Genomic DNA, 20,907 nt, shown 5'->3' on the forward strand with positions numbered 1-20,907 from the left:
GGAAAGGTCCTCATCAGCGAGATGCTGTCTGTCACCGGTGCTTGTGCCGGATATCGTCCCCACTTCCCCAGACTTCATGGAAGCATCGCAACATGGGGAAGGCCAAAGGGCCGACCCATCACGACGACGGGGTACTGCAGGACAACACCCGCATCATCAGCCTCACAGACGCAGTACCTCTCTCTCTCAATGGTAGCCATGCCGATTCTCAGTCTTGACATCAGAGTTTTGCTAAACCCCTGTTTTACCCACCAAGCTTTGACTACCACGGTCCGATACCGGCGCTCGCGAAAAGGGTTTTCTCCCATCGACTCCATCTCGACAACAAGAAATGTGTCAAGCGAACGAAGGCAACCCCGGGACGTGGGGGAGAACTTTTTTTTTCCATTTTTTTCTTATTTTGACGATTTCCCCCCCTTGCCTCTGTGGGGGATCAGTCGGCGTCATGCAAGGTGGTCTGGGGGCAACGCGCGGATACGGGTAATTATAACAAGCTTTGGTCCCCGTCTTAGCAGTTCTCGGCCGTGTCGACCCAGCGCCTCCCGATCCCGTCTCCGTCTTCGTCTCGAAATCCTCCGGAACATACTACTGCGTAGACGAGCATGAATGAACAGAAAGAGGGCTCGTACGGCGAAGGCGACGCTCCGTCCGATAGCCTGGACGACGCCGTCGCACACGATGCCGTCTTCGGGGACATTACATCAGAAGGGCCCAACTACCGTAGCGTGCGTGCGCGCCCGCGTTCTCCTTGGACCGCATCCGACGGTTGCTGACATGGTCTAGGTCGGGTGGTTGGGCACGTCGGTCCTGATGATGAAGACCCAAATCGGCCTGGGCGTCCTGTCCATCCCCTCCATCTTCGACACGCTCGGGATGGTACCGGGCGTCGTCCTCCTCTGTGTGATAGGTGGCATCACGACCTGGTCCGACTTCATGGTCGGCACCTTTAAGCTCCGACACCCCGAAGTGTACGGCATCGATGACGCAGGAGAGCTGATGTTTGGATGGGTCGGGCGTGAGGTCCTCGGTGCTGCATTCTGCTTGCGTGAGTTTGCCGCAAGACGCCGTGGACAATCGCGTTGATCTAACCATGCCCAAGTCTTCACCTTCACCTCCGGTTCGGCCATGTTGAGCATCTCCATTGCCCTGAACGCGCTCTCCACGCACGCGACGTGTACGGCTGTCTTCGTGGTCGTCGCCGCCGTCATCGGCTTCGGTCTCTCCAGTCTGCGGACGCTGGGACGCATCAGCGGGCTGGCTTGGGTTGGTGTCACGAGCATCGTCGTCGCTGGTAAGTTGGTCAATGGATTCCTGGCAGCCAAGCCTCTTGTAAGCGCATGCCCGAGATTAACGTGCCGTCTTCCAAGTGCTTACCGTAACCATCGCCGTGAGTCTCCAAGACCGTCCCGCCGCCGCGCCGCAAGACGCCGTCTGGAAGTCCGACTTCAAGATTGTCAACACGCCGACCTTCACCCAGGCCATCGGCGCCATCTCGTCCCTCGTCTTCTCGTACGCCGGCACCCCGGCCTTCTTCTCCATCGCTGCCGAGATGCGCGATCCCCGCCATTACTCCCGAGCGCTCGTGCTCTGCCAGTCGGTCGTCACCGTTGTGTACGTGGCCGTCGGCGTGGTCGTGTACTACTACTGCGGATCCTACGTGTCGTCGCCCGCGCTCGGCTCTGCCGGCCCTGCCGTCAAGAAGGTCGCTTACGGCCTCGCGCTTCCTGGACTGATTGTCTCGGCGGCCGTGATGCTTCACGTAAGTAAATTCGACACAATTACCCCCCGGGATCATGGCTGACTCGGCCACAGTTAGCTAGCAAGCACATCTTTGTCCGCGTCCTGAGGGGTTCCAAGCACCTGGCGGCGAACACGGTCGTACACTGGTCGACGTGGCTTGGCTGCACCTTCACCATCACCTTGGTTGCGTATCTCATCGCCAGCGGCATCCCTGTTTTCAACAGCTTGATCTCTTTGATTGGTGCCCTTCTCGGCACAATGATCTCCTTCCAGCCAATGGGCTGCATGTGGCTCTACGACAACTGGGGCAAAGGCAGGCAGGCCCCGACGCTGAGGTGGTATCTCATGGTTGCTTGGAGTTGTTTCGTCGTTGCATCCGGAACGTTTCTGACCATCGCGGGAACATACAGCGCCATTGTCGGCATTATTGACGATTACAGTCGATCCGGGGGTTCAGCAGCGTGGTCTTGTGCCGACAACTCAAATTCCGTATGAGGGACTTGATATACCATATCCCACAGGGCGGGAAACTTGATTAAAAAAATACTATTTTGATCCTAGGCTAGAGCAATTCCCTCACAAAGTGTCGCGTAACAAAACGACACCGTTTGTACAGACAGTAACTCACGCCTTTTGAAGGAGGATACTTTAATTGGGTATACCTCACCAAGCAGACTGTTCCTATAGACTTGAGTCAACTAGGGATCCTTTTACTCTCAGTAATGATTGTAGCAGTCGAACTTGTGGTGTTCAAGACTTCAGCTTGGTTACTGCATGTACTATCGTAGTACATCTGGGCCTGTGACTGTCACGTCACAAAACAACTCTGGTAGTTACATGCAGCAACTAACGCCTCATCTGCCACGTGGTACAGAGATTGTCTTCCGTGACGGTTTCTGTGGTAGAGACAAGAAGACAAAAAGAAAGAGAACAAGGTGTGTTGAGCGTTGCAAAATCCGGCCTCACCTGATGCTGATTTGCTCAAAAACAAATCCTCCTCGAGCCAACAAGTGATCAAGAGGTGCTTTGGGCACGGACATTTCTTTCTCCTATTTTCAAGGCTAGATTTAAGCCAAGCTTGTGAAAGATTTGTCTTTTTGGAATCGTTCCGAGCGCTCCATCGAGTTACTTAAAGCGGCTCCCTGCATGAGCCCGCGGGGCGTGCCGCTGCTCTATTTTTTTCATTTTTTTCATCTACAAGTCGAGGAGACCTTCAGCCTCTGTGCGGATGCAAGTAATTCCATTGCCAGTTGGGGGCATCGTCGTTGCTTCACAATCTAGCCAACTCGATTCCAAGAGCCTGACTAGAGAACGGCTCAGAGGATCTGGCTGCCGAGTGGCTTCTCCGGCAGACTTTCCCGCCAATCCGGTCCTCTCATCCGCTGAATACATTTCCCCCACGTTACGGACATTAATGCCTCTGACACGATGCAACCCAGTGGTTGGCCCTATGGCTGACTCAGTGGCTGACGCAAAGCTGGGCTGGACCAAGCCCAGAGAGTTGATGGCACGATAAATCTTGGGTTTTTCCTCTTTAGATATATGTATGCATTCCCCCAATGATTGGCTCGCCCTACTCTGAGCGGGATTTCTGCCGTCGCAATCCGGGTGGTTCTTCAGCGGTCGGACCCTCGCATCCGGCGATCGGGCTGCCCCTGACTCAGTGTGCTCACACCAATGTCATGCCCTCATCCGTGGCTCACGATAAACGGGACTCTTTAACGAACAATCTCGCCTGGCAGTGGCCTGAACGAGCCCGAGACGCGACGGAGGATTGGAACTATTGATTGATCTATCATGCGTACCTGACGCGTGCTTTCGGACAGTCTCGTTATGCGGTTGAGCTGCCGCTATTCTGGGCATCCTACTCTGGGCATCCCGTACATGGCTTCCGTGCACCCCTCTTCTACGGCCCATGATCGTCAGACCGTTACCACCCCAGTCCTGGACTAATAGGACGGGCCTCTTTAAGCATACTTCTGTACCATCTTGAGAAGAGCCTCCTCAACCTCCTTCGGGCTGGTGGCGTTGAGGTAATGGCCGCCGCCCTCGACCATGGTCAAAGTCGCTTCGGGCGAGGAAGTGAAGAGCTTGATTTGCTCTTTGGGGATTTCGACTCCAAAAACAGGGTCCGCGGTTCCCTGGAGCCAGTGGACGGGGCACTTGACATCTCTGATCCTCAGCAGGAGGCCGTCGCGCGACAAAAGGCAGCCGAGGGCGACCTTGAGCTTCCTGCGGCCCTCGTCGCCCTTGTAGACGGACTTGAGCGTCTTTGTCCAAAACTCCAGGGTCTCGGGCGGGACGGTGCCGGAGAAGCCAAGGCTGCCCACCATGCCACACCATATATCGTCGACGAGGAAGTCGGGCGTCGGCACGGGGCTCGACCAGGCGTCGTAAAAGGCCAGAAGCTGGGCCTTGGCGTCCCAGCAGCCCTTGACGCGGGAGTCGGCCGACTCGTAGTCCATCGAGGTGCCAAGCGGCAGGAGACCCAAGATCTGACGGTTGCTGAAATTAGCCCGCAATTCAGGAGAGACGCGATAGGCGATCCTCTTCTGTCGAAAGTGAAAAAAGACAAAAACGGCACCGTTAGCGAATGTGACGTACCCTCTCAGGGGCCAGAAGGGCCATGCGGGTGACCATCCACCCGCCCTGACTCGTGCCGAGAGCGAAAGCCTTGTCGACGCCGAGCTTGTCCATGACCTGTAGGGCCATGATGGCCGTGTCCCAGTAGGTGAAGTGCTCGACCGGACAGCTTGTGGCGCCGTGGCCGAGGGGCTCGATGGCCAGCAGGTTGACGGCGTCCGTCAACGTCTTGCTGTCGAACTGGTCGTTGTAGAGGGAGACAGTGGTGCACATGGAGTTGATAAGCACGACGGCGGGCTTGGCGGGGTCGATCTTGTCCTCGGACAGGCGGTAGCCGGCCGTGATGCCGCCGAGGTGGGGGACTTTGATGGTAGTCGTGGCCGCCATGGTCGTGCGATCTTCACTATCCGGGCTGTCTGAGTGTCTGTGTGGTAGGTATGGGATTTCGATGTTTCGCCGCACGGGGGGACGAGTTGCTTTGGCTTTGGGTTTAGAAGCAGGTTAGAAAGAGACGCAGATTCCTACATGTACTAGTATTCACTCGGAGGCTTCTGGGACATGTTACCCCGACGCCCCGAACGACCTGTTGGAGATTCACCGCCTACCCCGCCGAGCCCTTGCTGAACCCGTCGAGTAGGTATGACTTGTCCCGCAGTTGACCGCGGCGTTGCTTCGTTGTGAAGGCCTGTCCTTGTTCAGGTGCGGTGGGTAGGGCAGGAATCACGGTAGCCGAACTCCCAGCATGCATAGCCGTCTCAATGGGCCGATACCTAAGGAAGGGCTGTTCTTCACCCTCGATGTCTCTTTAATAAGTGGAAACGACGCAGCTTGCCGAGATCAACAACCGCACGTTGGACTAGAGGTTTGGCAGGGAATAGCCTGTTATGGTAATGCCGAAACACATACGATGTACTCTGTACGATGTGTATTCCGACAGGGACAGGGCATCACTCGGGGTTTTTTCCCAGGAGCGGAACCAGGCCGCTTTGAGCTGGACAGGCGGATGCCAGCTACTAGCGTGCAGAATTGGTAGAGGCACTGCCAATGTGCCCGAACGAAAAGGGAACTCCCCTGTCGTTTTCTTTTCACTATTTTTCACCTCGCAGACACATTCACAGAAAGGAGGGGGGAGAGGAGTCTCGGTAACAAGCCGGCATTGAATAACGTTGCAGCGATGACGGCGAGTGGGTTCAACTCATGCCTTTTATGTATCGTGGCGTCAGGGGCCGTGGACCATGGAGGCGCCGGCGTTTGAGAGAACCCGGGACGCTGGAAACGAATTCTCATTTCCTTCGTCTAAAGGCTGATTGATTGCGTGGTACTTACTGTACGGAGTAGAAGGAGAACGAACCTCTTCTGGTGTCCACGGCGTACGGATATCATGCCCTATCATTCCTCTGATGCACACACGGCCGGGCTTGTGTGCACGTCTACTGACAACCCGACCATACAGATATTTCAGTCAGTCACAAACCTCTGGCTTTCTCTCATTCCCATCGTGAGAGATGAAGGATAATCCCCAGCTGGAGTGGACTGGGTGCCACGCGAAGTAATTTGTCGATCGATTGCCAACCCCCAGCTGTGACATGCCTTCGCTTAGAACGATGCCCAGGTCACACACAAACGGTGTTGCTCCACACCGGGCTCTGGACCAAATGCCGGCTTGATTCCGTGTGAGCACTTTCTCTCAGATATATCCCGACAACAATAGGAGAGCCGCCCCGCGTCAGTCCTCGAAAAGACAGCGCCGTGACGGCACTAGCAGTCTTGGAAGGCAGGCGGTGCTCCTCACAGCCGTCCACGGAGGAAGACGACACAGCGGACGAGCCTTTCCGGGATCGTCCCCGTCCTTGTCCAGCCATTGCGTCCACCTCCATGTAGCTGTGGAGAAGCGCTCCGGAAATCAACCATCACCATCGTCTGTGCTACAAGAGTCTGTGTGCCTGTCTCCGTTTTGCCGCTAGCAGCTGAGGTTGGTCCACAAACGCAGAATGGCAAAAGCATAAACTCATGTAAATACTGTGGACATCTTTGCTTCATCACAATATGCACCGGGGCGATCAGTGCCACGCGGTAGACAAAAAAACGTGCTTGAGCGAGAAGCCAATGCCGACATGAGTAGGTACACACACACACACACACACGACAAGGGGGAGGTCGGCCCACCTGCGTGTTCGCCTCGTGGCACTAAAGACATTCGCTCGTGGGTTGTGAACCTTGTACGACTGCTGGACTTCGTCTCCGTCTCCTGTCGGTTAATTCGCCGAGTATACTCTAATATGTCTTTCTTTCTTTTTTTCTGATACATCAGCTTCCTGCTGCTGGCCTGGACTCCACCTGACATACATGTGGTCCCATCGGCTGCCGCTAAATCGGGAGTGAGACAGACAGCAACAGCTGATCGAAGAAGATCAATCTGTTCTTCCGAACGTCCAACGAAGAGGGGATGAGTGGGTGTCACATCGCCCCCGTTTTTTTACCCTTTGAAAATTTTGAAGTTGGTTCAGGGGGCCCCCAAATCTGTCGACGGTCGTCCCATGCGTCAAGTCTCGTCAGGGGCGAGATGCCTTCGATGCATGGTTCGACACCTGTAAAATAAAGCGAGCCAGTCCTGTCCTTATGGAGTCTCCTGAGGTTTTCAGCAAGATGAGAGCTTTTTGATTGCTCGTTGATGCCATCTCCTCCACCCCTCCACGCGTCTTTCTGGTTCGAAGCCATTTAGCTGGGTCCAGTCCCCCTCAGTGCTTTATTCTTATTCATTTCTTGACACATACCGTGGACCGCTTCCCCACGCTCCTTGTGCAACGGAGAGAAAACACGTTGGACAACAAGCATGGCGTCAGACTCTGGCCCCTCGCAGCTGCCAGGCCTCCCGGGCTATGATCCGGAAAACCTCCAGCCATGGATAGTCCAAGTCGTCGTTTCCGTCACCCTTCTCGCAGTACTAGCCGTGGGTTTGCGGCTCTACAGCCGTCAAGTCAAGGGACAGCAGCTATGGTGGGATGACTATCTGATAGTCTGGTCGATGGTAGGTCCCGGAATCGACATCCAGTCTCATGGTCGACACGAGGGGGCACCAAGGAATCGACCGTTGGGCTGACTGTAACCAAAAGGTATGGAATCTTTTTGTCGTCGGCTTCATCTTCGCCATGTACTCGGCCGGCATGGGCCTCCATGCTGATAAGGTCGAGATGGACAGCATCGTCATGATGGCCAAGTACCTCGTCGTGGCGGAGATCCTCTACGCCTGGAACCTGGGGTGGACGAAGCTGAGCCTGATGTTGATGTACTACCGCATCTTCCACATCTCCTTTTTCAAGAAGATGACGTGGTTCGTCGTCGCCTTCGTCTTCGCCTGGGTCATCTGCATCACGTTCCTCTTCATCTTCATCTGCGTCCCCGTTGAGAAGCTCTGGTACCCCCAGCTCCCGGGCCACTGCATCAACCAAGTCGCGACGTGGATCGCCAACGCCGCGTCCACCATCTTTACCGACCTGCTCATCTTGCTTCTCCCTCTGCCCCAGGTCTGGAAGCTGCAGCTGCAAAAGGCGGAGAAGATTGCCCTGACCTTTGCTTTCGGCCTCGGCTTTTTGTGAGTTCAAACATCACCTCCCAGTCGACAAGCTATATGGCAGCTAATAAGCGTCTTTTAGCGTTGTCTTCACCTCAGCCTACCGAACCAGTGTCCTCTTCACATATACTGCGACAGATCCGACTTACACCCTTGCACCAACCGTCGGATGGACCGCCATCGAAATGTCGGCGGGCATCGTCTCCGCCTGCCTCCCGACCCTCCGCCCAGCCATGCAACACCTCGCCCGCGCCTGCGGTATTACGGGCAGCATGGGCGGCATGTTCCGCGCCGGGACGGCCCTCGGCTTCGGCAACAGCCGAAACAAGTCCAACTTCAGCAACGGCACGGCGTCGCAGGACCCCAACAACGCTGGATCCCAGATCGCGCGCAGGTTCTCCGTCTCGAAGCACGGCGCCGGCAAGGACACCTTCTACCGCCTGTCGGACGACAACGGGTCCGAGGGCGCGAGCCAACAGCAGGCTCCCACGCCGGGCGAGTCCAATTTCAGACCCGACACCACCGGGTTCGGGTACACCGTCGAGAGTTATCCGGCCAAGGAGAAGAACGACAAGAGCTCCGACGAGATCCCCCTCCACGCCATCCGCGTGCAAAAGGAGTTCAAACATGCGACGGAATGAGACGGAGAGGGTATCGGGGAATGCTGCGCATGAGCATTCATAATAGCTGTTGCACATGGTTTCGCCAGACGATATATTATTCATCATATTCCTTGGGTTACCATGGTCCTCGACAATATGTGGTCACAACTGGACCTCGGTCAGAGAACGGGATTCGGAGAAATGGTTGGTGGACGCTGAAGCGAAGGCCGAAGGCCGGAGAACGGCGTCTAATCAAAGTCGCCGACGCGAGGATATCGGCCAAGGCTTAATATACTAGTGTGATGGAAGCTCGAAACAAGCGACTAGAATACATGATCAAACTAATATGGCATGCAATTGTCAGCACTCTAATGGCACAGTTGCGAATCGTCTAGCTCTGGGTATATGCCTGCCCAGGTACATGTAATGCAAGATACATCTAAATTTACCGTCGCGCTTCGCATTTCATAGTCGCATTTCCAGATCAATTTGTCACCATCATATGTTGTCGGTCTTCTTGGGCCCCTTTTGCTCTTGAGTACATAATTATACCATTGGCCCCAGTCGGATGGGTCCAGTGCCATGATACAGGGAGCCATGACCCAGCTTCTCGTCTCCCATCACGTACATACGGTGGCACGTGTACGTGGGCTTTGACAACCATCGCTTATTTGAGCTTATATCAAAAGTTGGGTAGCTCAGGACTACGTGATCGGCGGTTCAACTATCGTGAATGTCGCAATGATCTACATCAATGGCCGGAGGACCCGACGTCCAGTTGCCCTAGGGCTGCGTGTCTCACACTAGACTTTGTTGACCTCGCATTATCGATCCCGCACGGTTGTGATCAGCATTACTGTACGATTTCTAAGCAAGCTGTAAAATGATTAATCGACTCTGTCAACTCGGGAATAATGGTATGTCTTATCGCTTCTCCGAACGATACCCGACGAGAACGATCGCTTCTGGTTTACTAGAGGCACACTGGGGTCTCCGTCTCTTTTCTGCGGATCGTCATCTTCGGGCCGTAGCATGCCTTCACTAGCTTTAAAAGGTTGTCCCCGTATCCTAAGCGATGTCGATCCAGCCCTGCGATTCCAGTTTTATTGGCGGCCTTAGAGTGTGAGCCATAGTATATCATCATCGCCAACTGAAACCGGGACCTCCGTTTCGCCGTGTCTGGTCAATGAGAAAACGATGCGTGTGCTACAGAGAGCGAGCTTCGAATTTGATTGATATTTCGTATTCTTGCGGAATGGCGCGCGCTGGGCCAGCGATGTTCGTGTTCCTGGCCCCCACAAGCTCGGCCTGACCCGCTTCTTCGGTTGAGTAAAGACTATGGGCGACTGGTTCAATTAGCTTCAGAAGTAGAGGTAGTGTGTAGCAAGTAATTGGCCCATGGTCTTGTCTCGTGTGTGTGGATCTTTTGCCGGCAACGATTTTCACTTCGACCTGCCAGCCAATTCACCATATGTCTCCAGGTCAGTGGTTGAAGTGAAGTAAGATTCAGCCGCTACTCTGCGTCGTTGGGTATTCTATACCGTATCAGGATATTGAGATGTGGCACAGGTCGAAGGCGTTGCGTATCGGGTTTTTACATACCGTGACATTCCATATGTATCAGGTGAACTGCACTAGACCGCTTATTGAGGTTTGGAGCGACGATATCCATCAGTAGTAAGTAGTTGGCAATAGCTTGACAAGAAGTTCCTGATGAGCAAGAAGCATGAAATGATTTGCGTCTATCCGTTTCAGCGACCCGAGCTGGCCGCAACCCATGTATTTTGGTGCTTCACCGGGATTCATTAATATAAAGTTTGTAGATAGAAGCGCTGTACCATGGAATCTTGTAAGTAAGTAAATCCCTCTTTGTAGAGCTAAGCTTTTGGAAATAGCGTTGACTGCTGTAACGGAACCAGTCGACAGAGGCACATGTTCCTCGAAAAGGGGATTACTATCGCATTTTGGTTGTGGTTTCGTCGCAGCCTGCGGTTTTATGTAATAATTGCCGTGTTCTGCTATGAGTGCTGGCTAACTTCTGGTCTCTCCGCTGGCTGCAATGCATTTGAACGTCTGTCCCCGGCCTGGGACTGCGACCAAGGTCCAGGTCAGGTATCTGTTACCGACCACAACGAGGCTGTGGCCGCAGGATCAGGGCCAGATAGAAAGTTGCGCAGGCGGGGGACTGGTATCTTGTCTATATATTAGTTGCGACTAGTCACCATGGCTGAACAATCACGCGCTGCCCAGTCCCGGGCCGCAGCCTGTGCATCGAAGTTTAGGTGACCAGTACCAAACCTAGAAGGAGATGCTATGACTCGTACCGGGCACCAGCAGACCGCAAGTTACTAGCCCATTCCTTTATCCCAGGGACCCAGCTGCTGAGTGTCAGGTGATCGACCCTAAGGACAGATAAGGGATTCGCCCTGCTTTGTTTCATACGGTACGGCAGCCTCCACGTTTTCTCACGCTCCGAGACCTAAACCTCCCTCTCCAGCCTTACCCATCCACTGTATGCATCATCAGGTGAGCTGTTGACTCATAGTTACAGACTATTCCATCTTGTTGATCGGCTTCTTGGCTAGGCCCAGCCATGCCTGAACCCCTACGAACGAAGTCGCCAGTAATTATTCGTTCAAGTGGAACAGTTCTGAAGGGAGATCTCTTAGGTAATCTTTGATCGATAAATTTTAAAGAATCATTAGTCTAGTATTAATAGTTGGTATATCAAAGAATATCAGTATAAACATAGCTCATTAGGGTAACACTACTGTAATTACTACCTGTTCACGACACATTGCAATAAACACACTTATGACAACTACTATTTCACGAAATTACTACTCTTTCAATAACTACTCGATATACTTTTTTTACCCTGCACACTTGCACTCTTTGCTAAAATGCAGATCTATAAGATTGTTCTGTCCGCTCACTGGATTGGCATTGCTGTTGCCACCCCGGTCCCCAATAGCGCCGGATCTGGTAACCAGCAGCTGAAGCATAGGCTCCAATGTCCGTCTCCGCCTCAGACCCGGACAACAGCGTTTCTGGGCTTGCCGCTACAATTATAGCAGAACACGAGGCAAAGAAGTAAGGGCTGTTGACACGTTCAGTTACGGATAGTGTCACCATAAACCGCTCGACTGTTTCTCACTATATCTGGTTGCATAACCAGGAAGGCGGTATCGCGTAGCAGTATGTAGGCCCACCCTATACTATAATATAGGTTCACTGTTACACTATAATAGTACGGAGTACATATAGCATAATTAAGTTGAAGGAAGTCTCAAACACTGTATGTTTGATTTCAACTACTATTATGGAGAGCACCAGGACCCTGAGTCAAAATTCTGTAGTTGTAGGAACGTCTTCACCCGCCATCCCCTTCTTTTTTACTCCGTCACATTTTGATACGCCATCATTCTTCTCACCTATGCTGAAATCAAGTTAGTCATGTTCTCCTCGATTGCGAATGGCAAATACCGCTTTTTATCTTCGTCCGACTCAGAGTTACCCAACTTGGACACGCCATCGGACGAACATCTTTATACAACATTTTCTACTGAACAGCGCTGGAGACGATTCGGTCGTCAATTTGGCGCATCTTTCCTTCTTCTTGTTCTTCTCTTGGCAGCATTCGCGCTTGGTCTACATTTGGGCTACGAAAACGCAAGTGCCATTAATCAACACCTACAGGCGCAATCTTCCAACCTTTATGGCGATGCCTCTCCAAGCTCGAGTCCCCCGAAGTCAGACTCCTCAGCGTCTTCTCAGCACAATCGCTGTAAAGATCCTTACTTCAGAAAAGAATGGAGAATGCTCTCGAGACAAGAGAAGCTGGATTACATCGACGCCGTTAAATGTCTCACCAGCACGCCTTCTATAATCAATAGCAATGGTACTATTCACGACGATTTTGCCTTTTTACACAACAGGCACGCTCACAGCAGTAAGGCTCCGCCATCCCCCGCTGACAGAGTTGTGTGTTAACCTGAGGTGGTAGCGCATGATAAGGCAGCCTTTCTCCCGTGGCACAGAAGATTCATCTCTGTATACGAAACTTATCTAAAAGACAAGTGCTCCTACACCGGAGCATTACCGTGAGTTACAAACACACAAAGACTGTTATGAAAACACGCTGACTTGTTTCAAAGGTATTGGGACTGGACGCTTGACTGGGAGAATTTCCTGGAGTCTCCTGTATTTTCAAGCGTCACTGGTTTTGGCGGCAACGGAGATACAAGTGCACCCCAAAGTGTGGGTGAAGGACACTGCGTCACCAATGGCCCATTTGCAGACTTGCAACCTCTCTATTTTGGATCAGACGTAAAACCACACTGCTTGTCTCGTGGGTTTACTGATTTTCCTGGTAGAAATGCGAGCCCAGAAGTTGTACAAAATAGTCTGGGTGAAAAGGACTATAAGACATTCCTCGTGGCTGTAGAGAATGGTCCTCACAATATGGCTCCCAATGAGCTCAGGGGTGAATTTTACCATTTTACGGCTCCTAATGGTAAGTGCCCACATAAACTATCATCCCAAATTAACTCAACTGTCCTATCTAACTCGGAATTAAGATCCTGTTTTCTACCTGCACCACGCACAATTAGATCGTCTTTGGTCCATTTGGCAGAAAAGAGATGAAAAGCTTAGACTTACCGAATACTCGGGCAGGAATGAAAGTGCGACTCTGGATGATTTACTGCACATGGAGGGCTTGGCGGAGGATGTCAGTGTGTCTCAGATGATGGATACTCAGGGTGGTGGTTTGTGTTACCAGTATTCGTTGACATAGACGAGCGCTGTTTGTAAGTTCTATGCAACGAATAAGTGAAATTGATAACGAATGGACGAACGACAGGCAAACAATGAAGGAGGTGAAAACTTGCAATGACTATGGCATCCCGGACGACGGACTGCTCTCAGAACACGGACCGCAAGTAGGAGTGGCCTATGGTACTCATTGTATCTGCAAGATCAGCGGCATGTCTTTATTCTCCCTAATTTTTGGTCAATGGTCCAGCCTGTGGTTCCAAGTCTCACACTTGCGGTGATATCCTTGCAAGAGTTGGCTGGTGCCGTAAGGTTAATATACTATAATAGTAAGAGTGCCATGCCCAATACCGAACATGGCAAACAAGGTTTCTAAATGCTTGTCAAGAGGTGTCCAACGGCGCTGCTATTTCACCCATTCCTCAGAACCATCAGGGCTGTCGCTACAATGGGAAGTCGCACTCTCTCTTTGCAACTCATTTGGCATGGTGGTGCAAGACCACTATGGTTGAGAGTCTGGCGCTCGTACTTGGCAGCAGAAAACAGAAAAATAGACGGACCAAAAGTATAATACAAACGCAGCCGAGGTTTGTCCCGGCTGCAAGCACGGGGAAGACCAAATGTCGACAGCACATAAGCGCTAACACGGGTGCAAGTGCAACCACTATGGCAGAGCCGAAAGAGACCCTGCATATGCATATATTCGAACCCAGCCTTTCACGGGCGTTGCTGACTCGGAACGGTTCCCGTTGACCCGTGTTGCTCATGATAGGGGGGAAGAAGAAGTAGCCTACTGGAATACGGATATCTGGTCGCCAACTGCATCTGCCCTTTTCGATTTGATCAAGATTCACAAATCCCGAACTACAGCGGACGGGATCCGATTTCAGAAGACATCCGCCCTCGGCAGATCCGGCATCCCTGAGTTCCGCCTACTTGGTAGACTCAGCAAAGAGTGACGCCCACTCGATTCTATAATAATCACCACCATCTCTCCTGGAGAGCTTCCGCAAGACGCGGAAAGTTTCCCTGCATGACTGCATCAACCCACTGGGAGATGCGCTTTAGATGAAAGCCGCCCCTGCAGCGACGAACCGCTTCGAGAAAATATGCCTTCAGGGAGTAAATCTCGACTCTCGTCGCCCAGTCGGGGTGCGACTGCTGCATCCGCGTCACGTAGACCTTCCTCAGCTGCGTCTGCTCGAACTCTAACAAGTGAAAGTACAGCAGAGTCTTCCCTTCGTTGTCCAACTCCTCATCGTCTTCGTCGCTGCGGCCTCCGTTTTCTCTTGGGCTCGCGTCGCCGTATCGGTCGCGATACGGCTCCTCCTCCCTTGCCGCCCTGTTTAGAAACTTGAACACCTGCGTGACGACCTCAAACAGAGGCACTTTCTGTGTTCATGGCTATTCTGCCGGTCATTTGTCTTGCGGCAATGTTGGTCGGTGGCATTGCCACGGGAATCAATCTTAGTGGTTGGGAAACTTCTCTGGCCAAGCACATAGATAGGACGCAAGAGCGAATAGCAACCAGAGAGAACTTTAAGAAGATTGGATTAAGAAAATTACTCTTTGTAGCACTAGATTCCGGTTCAGACGAAACCCCCACTAGCTTGCAACACATCCTTCTCTGACATGTGCATGGAACGGTTGCACGCCCAGCGGAGCACGCAGCCTCCCCCTCATGATATTGGTATGCCCTCCCCCAAAACGCCCGGCCCATGTTGCCAATAAAAAAAATCTTCTAGTCCTGAAACAGTCACCAGCCCAAGATGTTGAACCAGCTCCTGCGGGGGTCCTCCAAGGCGCCATCAAAGACCTTTTGCCGGGCGGCCTCGCTCCGGGGGTTCTTGTACTTGGCGAAGAAGCGGTCCATGGTCTGGGACTCGGTCTTGAGCTGGGAGCGGATGTTCAGGGCGACGGCGGAAACTGCGAAACGGATGCATGTTAGCGAGGGCCGTGCCGCCGGGGTAGCGGGTTGAGGACTTACCGATGCCAACAGTGATGGCAGCAGGGAGGAACCTAGCAAGGGCCGGGGTGGTGGCTGGAATCCTGGCTGGTTGGTTGACCATCGTGACGGTTGTGGGAACTGTAAGTTGTTTCGGTTGTTGCTGAAGATAAGGCGAGAGTGGGATGATGCAGTCGTAGTGCAGTAGGTTTTTAGTTGCAGTTGAAACAGTCTGCAGACAGTTGAGGTTGCTTTTTGTACGATGTGGTCGATGTGGACTGGAGTGCATCCGATCTTGTGTTGCCATCTCGCACTCTGCGAGAGCATATATAACACGGTGCTAGCCTGCTTTCCCCGATCATGATGCCGTCGCCTTTGCTCATTCTTTCCGGTGTTGTCTGTTGATTGTCCGAGGGTGGTGTGGTGTCTGGCCGGATATGGCGGGGCGGTGGTGTGATTGCGATCCCGATGGCGCGGGTCTGACAGTTTCTTCCAAGCTGGCAAATCTAGTCTGGAGAAGGCCGGATCCCCTGTTCTGTAAGGCTTCTCTGGGCCACATAGGGACAAAGATCGTCTACGCCCTGGTCTGATTCCTGCGCGCTATGCCTTTGTTTGTCCATCCACGGTTGGAGGGGTCCCAAGATCAGGAATTATGTGCGCCGTGTCTGCTCAACGTGACTCTGCCAGTCGAACGATTCTTGCCGGGTTTACTTCGTAAGCATGTGCTTCCATTCGCTGACCCCGGCGGCGCAGCAGCAGACCGCAGTTGGCATGGCGGGCGGTCCAGTGCCTTGGATGGAAGATGACCGGTCAGTTGGGCCACATTACTGGGAAGGCCTAGGGTGATGGATGGAACCATGGACTTCGCCGACGATGGGGGACGTGGTGGACAGAGTCATATGAAGGATTCTAATGTGGTCTTCAGTCTTCTGAACGCCCAATCTTCAATGGTCGCTTGCACTGGCGTGAGTTTAGCCTTGATTCTATTCGGAATGGGGTTTACATTGCGATCTATGGCCGTCAGCCCATAGGTTGGAAAACGAGTCGATCGATAGTAGACACAGCCAGCCCGCCCCCTGTGAATACTGTTGATACACAACAGGCTGTCGGCCGGCGAGTCATGCTCCAGGTGGGCTTGCAGCCCGATTCTCGGCTTTTGGGCCGTCAAACCGCGCATCCAACGTAGGGTAGCGTAAACCGCTCAAGTGTTTGTCTTATTCCTTTGATTCATTCAGTGCACGTCGAAACATGACGCGCAAGTTGTTGATGTGCAAGCAACATAGCAAGCCAGCTAACAACATGTGATCTAGCAGATAAGCGGTATATCATATTACAACCCCAGATTTAACATTGTACCTCTGCTTGACTTGAACACTTCTTCGATCCTTTTCCTCCTCCTTTTGTAGGCCTCCTATAACTACATTGTCTGATAGCGTCTACTGTCAGTTACCTGAACCCCTGGGCCATCCCACTAGGCTGTGCAATCAGCGCCCATTTCAAGGAGCAGCTCTACAATCTCCCACTACCCTGAATGTGAAGCAGCCCGTAATGCCTTACTATATGTGCTGCCTTGTGTGTTGATGTTGGTGCCTTCGAGAAGGACTCTCACTAGATTCGGCAGCCCAAGAACTGTCAACATGTGGACAAGTGATGGGCCCGTCCTTTGGTCGGGCCACAGCTCTGGAAGCCACTCTAAATCAACACCACGGAGTATACTCCACCACGGAATATGAGTACTCCACCACGGAAACCAGCGATCGGTCTCTCGGAGCCGATTCTGGATGCTCGTTCTCAGGGGGTATCGGCAGGACACTTCGACAAGGCTCTCTCTGCACGTTGAAAAATGTCATCTGCTGCATATTGAAAGAAGGGGACCTTGTCGCATCACCACAAAATGTGCTCCCGAGGAGTTGATGTAGTAACAGCCTCCTTGATACTAGACCTGCAGCGAGCCCAGAGTCGACCGTGGATGGTCGCAAATGGCTCAGGTCCTAATGTTGGGTCTAACATCTGTAGCTTCTTGTATCGAAACAGGAATCCTCTGACCGATAAATGGATAAACTGGACAGAATTGGTATGATAATCTCTTCGTATTTCAACAAGGCCTTTTGACGAGGTGGTAATCCGTCGCTGTATTATGTCGCTTGCGGGAGGAGCTGTTTCCACTACAGCGACGAAGAGTTCTTGGGGCGTAAGCGGACGCAGGCCGAGGAGCACCCATTGTAACATGCGGACTGTCTCGGCTGAATTCGAAATGTCCTTTCCCAAAATGGCAGAGAACATTGCGTCGAGATCGGCCGGGACTTCCTCCAAAGTCCTCCCCATGGCTTCAACTTGGCCCTCGTCGTACGCCTTGTTGACCACAGACGCAATAATAGCGACCCATATGAAGATACCATTAGCTTTCCTTCGAATCTCATATATGATGTCGAAATTGTTTACTGTCAGTCTTTCGTTGATGTATTTGGAAATATCTCTTTCGTGGTCTTTGCTATGCTCAACCTTCAACTCAACAGCCTTGCGCATTGTGATGCTAGGGTAATGCCGACTCGAGAGGCATATCTTCAGCTGAGTCCTATACTGGCAGGCGAGAATCCTCAGCGACTCGAGGAATTCAACGACATGGCGAGCATCGGGCTCGTTACATTCGTCTAGTGCGTCGACGAGAAGAAGGAATGGCGTCGAGAGGCGCTGCGTGACAGCCCAGCGAACGAATTCTTGTAATTCTAATGGCCTCCATTGATAGTCTGATATTTCCAGGCCTTCTGGAATAAAGTTCTGGTGGAAATGTGCGTATAGCGCATCGTCTGTCCGGAGGAGCTGATGGACCATGGACCGCAGCATGCCTAGGGGCGCTTTCTCAAGCTTTTCGCCTCGAGCGTTGAAAAAGTATGCTACCAGATGGTAATTTCTGACGCCGGGCTTGTGAAAATGATGAAACGCGTGCTTCATCAGCGTCGACTTGCCCGCGCCCGGCTTGCCCTTGATCCAGAACACCCCATTGTGGTCTTGTAGGCATGTAGGGTCCATCCATTGCCGGAACTCGAGCGTGTCAAACAACCAGTCGCAGGTGTCCTGGTGGGCATGCGTGATATCATGCCGACGAGCGTTGATCTCACGGAACGCCAGTGAGCGAAGACAGTCTGTAGTTTCTTAGTTGGCGATTAGTATCCTCCTAGACATCGTCTTAAGTGGCAAAGCCACACGCACCTTCTTTTTCACGTGCTTTTCTTTCGCCTTCAAGTCTTTGCGACTCGTCTGCGACAATTAGATTAATTCATCTGGGCGGTTTGGCAGGAGTCGTTCTCACCATGTCTCACTTGAAAAGTGATGTTGGTCTGGCCTGAGAACTGGCTTCCAACAAGGGCGTTGTGTGCCTCAGTCGACCCAAATGATGGCAGCGGCGTTACACGTTCAGCCATAGTATGTTATTGTCGATCAGCGTCCATAACTCGGAAGACATTCAACAAAAAACAGGCGCGGTTTTCCCAAGGGCGGATGCGTGAGAAGCAAGCGCTTCGTTTCAGGGGGAGGGTTGAGGATGACCAGATGGTAACCTCCACGTGAACACCACAGAGCTCATTGCGTACGCCAAGGCCATGCAATGCGACGGGGCCGCAGGAAATGTAGAGTACCAGGGCATCAGGCAACGAATAGACGACCTTCATCGTGTACAAGATGCCTTCGGGGCGGGCCAGAATACATCAGGCTAGACTTCGTTGGGAACAACCGAGATAGTCAATCCTTTACATTAATTGGTCAGCCACCACGGTATCTCTGAGTTGGCCCGGCAGCTTCGAGTCCAGAGCCACGTTTGTGCCAAAGGCGGCATACAGCACCGATGCCTTGTGTGGCTTAGAGATACAATGAAACCTGCGACTCGAAATGGGAAAAAGCCTGACAAGGCTTTCCAGTAGTAAGCCCAAGGCGCCCTCAGCGCGTTGTGCTGTCTATGCCTTGCAGGATGCCCGTCCTCACAGGACTTATACCAACATCTTTCACCCAGCTAATTAACAGTTAATAACGAGCTGTTGTACCAAATGTCAACACTACTACACCTTTGCAGAACAGTCGCAGACAGCACATACCCACAGAATCGACCAAAATGCCAACACTAGTTTCGGCCGACGAGTTCACCGTCGGCTGGGTCTGCGCCCTGCCGATCGAGCTCGCTGCTGCAGCCGAGATGATGGACGAGGAGTTCGCCGACCTCCCCCCTTGCGCAACCGACTCCAACATCTACACCTTGGGCCGAATCGGCACCCACAACGTCGTCGCGGCCTGTATGCCAGCCGGCCAGATGGGCACGAACCAGGCAGCCATCGTCGCGAGCCAGATGAAGTCGAGTTTTCCCTCGTTGCGGTTCAACATCCTTGTCGGTATCGGAGGCGGGGCCCCGGACCTAGAGGACGGTAATGACGTTGACATCCGCCTCGGGGACGTCGTGATTAGCCAGCCGGCGGGTCAACACGGCGGCGTAGTCCAATACGACTTCGGCAAGACGGGAGCGGGTGGCGTGCTCGCGCGTGTGGGAAGTTTGAACGCGTCGCCCGAAATCCTTCTCAAGGCTTTGGCTAAGCTACGATCAAACGATTTCCGTGGTAAAACCCGGATCACGGAGCATCTGGCCAAGTATACCGACAACCCAAAGTTCAGATCCCCTGGCCCTGAGAAAGACACGCTCTACATGGCCGCTTCGACTCACGTCCCGGGACCGACATGCCTAAAATGCCGGCGAGACGAGGTAATCCTCCGGGAAGCACGAGAGAGCACTGACCCGGTCCTCTTCTTTGGGACCATTGCGTCCGGCAACCAAGTTATTAAGGATGGGAAAACACGCAAACGGCATAGTCAGGAGCTTGGGGGCGTCCTGTGCTTCGAAATGGAGGCAGCCGGTCTGATGAACAACTTCCCGTGCATCGTCGTCCGCGGCATCTGTGACTACGCCGATGCGCACAAGAACAAGAAGTGGCAGCCGTACGCCGCCGCCACAGCCGCCGCGTATGCGAAGGAGCTGCTTCTGATCGTGCCATCGCTCGAGTCGGTTGCTGGCGATTGGCAGAGGTCCTCTTCCGGCGGTCCATTGGCGCTAGAACCGGCGCAGCGACCTATGACAGAGCACCAGGGCGCGACCTTCAATGGTCCGATCACAGGCAGAAACGTACTTGCGGGGACTAGGATGAGTGGGAACAACAATTTGACCTTGTCATAGGAACGTGTGACGTCGGACAGGCCAGGTCGTGTGGGTTGACACTGCTCTTATAAACCCGCCTCTTTCATACAACGCAACGGGCAATAGGCGTTAATTCATTGCCGAAGGCATCATAGAGAGAAGCCATGCATTTCCTAGGGGAACATGGTCAACCCAGAAGTGACTGAGATTTCTGGTAGATTCTCTACACTTTCTATTCCCTTCTATGAGCAATAGCCAGCCAAATTCCTATAAACCTTTGTCAGGACGTGATATAAGCCACAATAACAATACCTGTCATAACTAGACTACGTTGTGATTGGTTGTTATGACTGTGCAAGAATGTACTGTCTTATCATCTTTAGCCCTTTTATCCTGTATTGTATGTACCGGGCAAACTGCACTAGACCGCTCATGGGGCTCTAGAGCGACTATATTTCCGGAATACGCCACACTGTTATACTATTAAGACTTAAATTAAAGGAGTGATTGCAATATC

The 20,907-nt window shown here is 52.7% G+C and overlaps 6 protein-coding genes across 6 annotated transcripts; 3 read left to right on the forward strand and 3 right to left on the reverse strand.

The window, feature by feature from the left end:
• Window positions 1–602: 602 nt before the first annotated feature.
• GLRG_05297 (transmembrane amino acid transporter) lies at window positions 603–2,235 on the forward strand (the record flags this gene model as incomplete). The annotated part of the gene is made up of 5 exons (XM_008095982.1): window positions 603–725; window positions 784–1,045; window positions 1,100–1,291; window positions 1,368–1,759; window positions 1,813–2,235. The coding sequence occupies 5 exons, from the start codon at window positions 603–605 to the stop codon at window positions 2,233–2,235; spliced, it is 1,392 nt and encodes a 463-aa protein (XP_008094173.1).
• A 1,472-nt stretch (window positions 2,236–3,707) lies between these two features.
• On the reverse strand, window positions 3,708–4,710 carry GLRG_05298 (uncharacterized protein; the record flags this gene model as incomplete). Its single annotated transcript, XM_008095983.1, has 2 exons — window positions 3,708–4,235; window positions 4,345–4,710. The coding sequence occupies 2 exons, from the start codon at window positions 4,708–4,710 to the stop codon at window positions 3,708–3,710; spliced, it is 894 nt and encodes a 297-aa protein (XP_008094174.1).
• Window positions 4,711–7,156: 2,446 nt separating this feature from the next.
• On the forward strand, window positions 7,157–8,535 carry GLRG_05299 (uncharacterized protein; the record flags this gene model as incomplete). The annotated part of the gene is made up of 3 exons (XM_008095984.1): window positions 7,157–7,351; window positions 7,437–7,915; window positions 7,977–8,535. The coding sequence occupies 3 exons, from the start codon at window positions 7,157–7,159 to the stop codon at window positions 8,533–8,535; spliced, it is 1,233 nt and encodes a 410-aa protein (XP_008094175.1).
• Window positions 8,536–15,028: 6,493 nt separating this feature from the next.
• Window positions 15,029–15,341, reverse strand: GLRG_05300 (uncharacterized protein; the record flags this gene model as incomplete). Its single annotated transcript, XM_008095985.1, has 2 exons — window positions 15,029–15,198; window positions 15,260–15,341. The coding sequence occupies 2 exons, from the start codon at window positions 15,339–15,341 to the stop codon at window positions 15,029–15,031; spliced, it is 252 nt and encodes an 83-aa protein (XP_008094176.1).
• A 1,760-nt stretch (window positions 15,342–17,101) lies between these two features.
• Window positions 17,102–18,639, reverse strand: GLRG_05301 (uncharacterized protein; the record flags this gene model as incomplete). The annotated part of the gene is made up of 2 exons (XM_008095986.1): window positions 17,102–18,360; window positions 18,528–18,639. 2 exons carry the CDS (start codon window positions 18,637–18,639, stop codon window positions 17,102–17,104), a joined length of 1,371 nt encoding a protein of 456 aa, XP_008094177.1.
• A 683-nt stretch (window positions 18,640–19,322) lies between these two features.
• On the forward strand, window positions 19,323–20,429 carry GLRG_05302 (phosphorylase superfamily protein; the record flags this gene model as incomplete). Its single annotated transcript, XM_008095987.1, has 1 exon — window positions 19,323–20,429. The coding sequence occupies one exon, from the start codon at window positions 19,323–19,325 to the stop codon at window positions 20,427–20,429; it is 1,107 nt and encodes a 368-aa protein (XP_008094178.1).
• Window positions 20,430–20,907: the final 478 nt, after the last annotated feature.

This window comes from Colletotrichum graminicola (genome assembly GCF_000149035.1).
Source record: "Colletotrichum graminicola M1.001 genomic scaffold supercont1.18, whole genome shotgun sequence".
NCBI classification, from domain to species: Eukaryota; Fungi; Ascomycota; class Sordariomycetes; order Glomerellales; family Glomerellaceae; genus Colletotrichum; species Colletotrichum graminicola.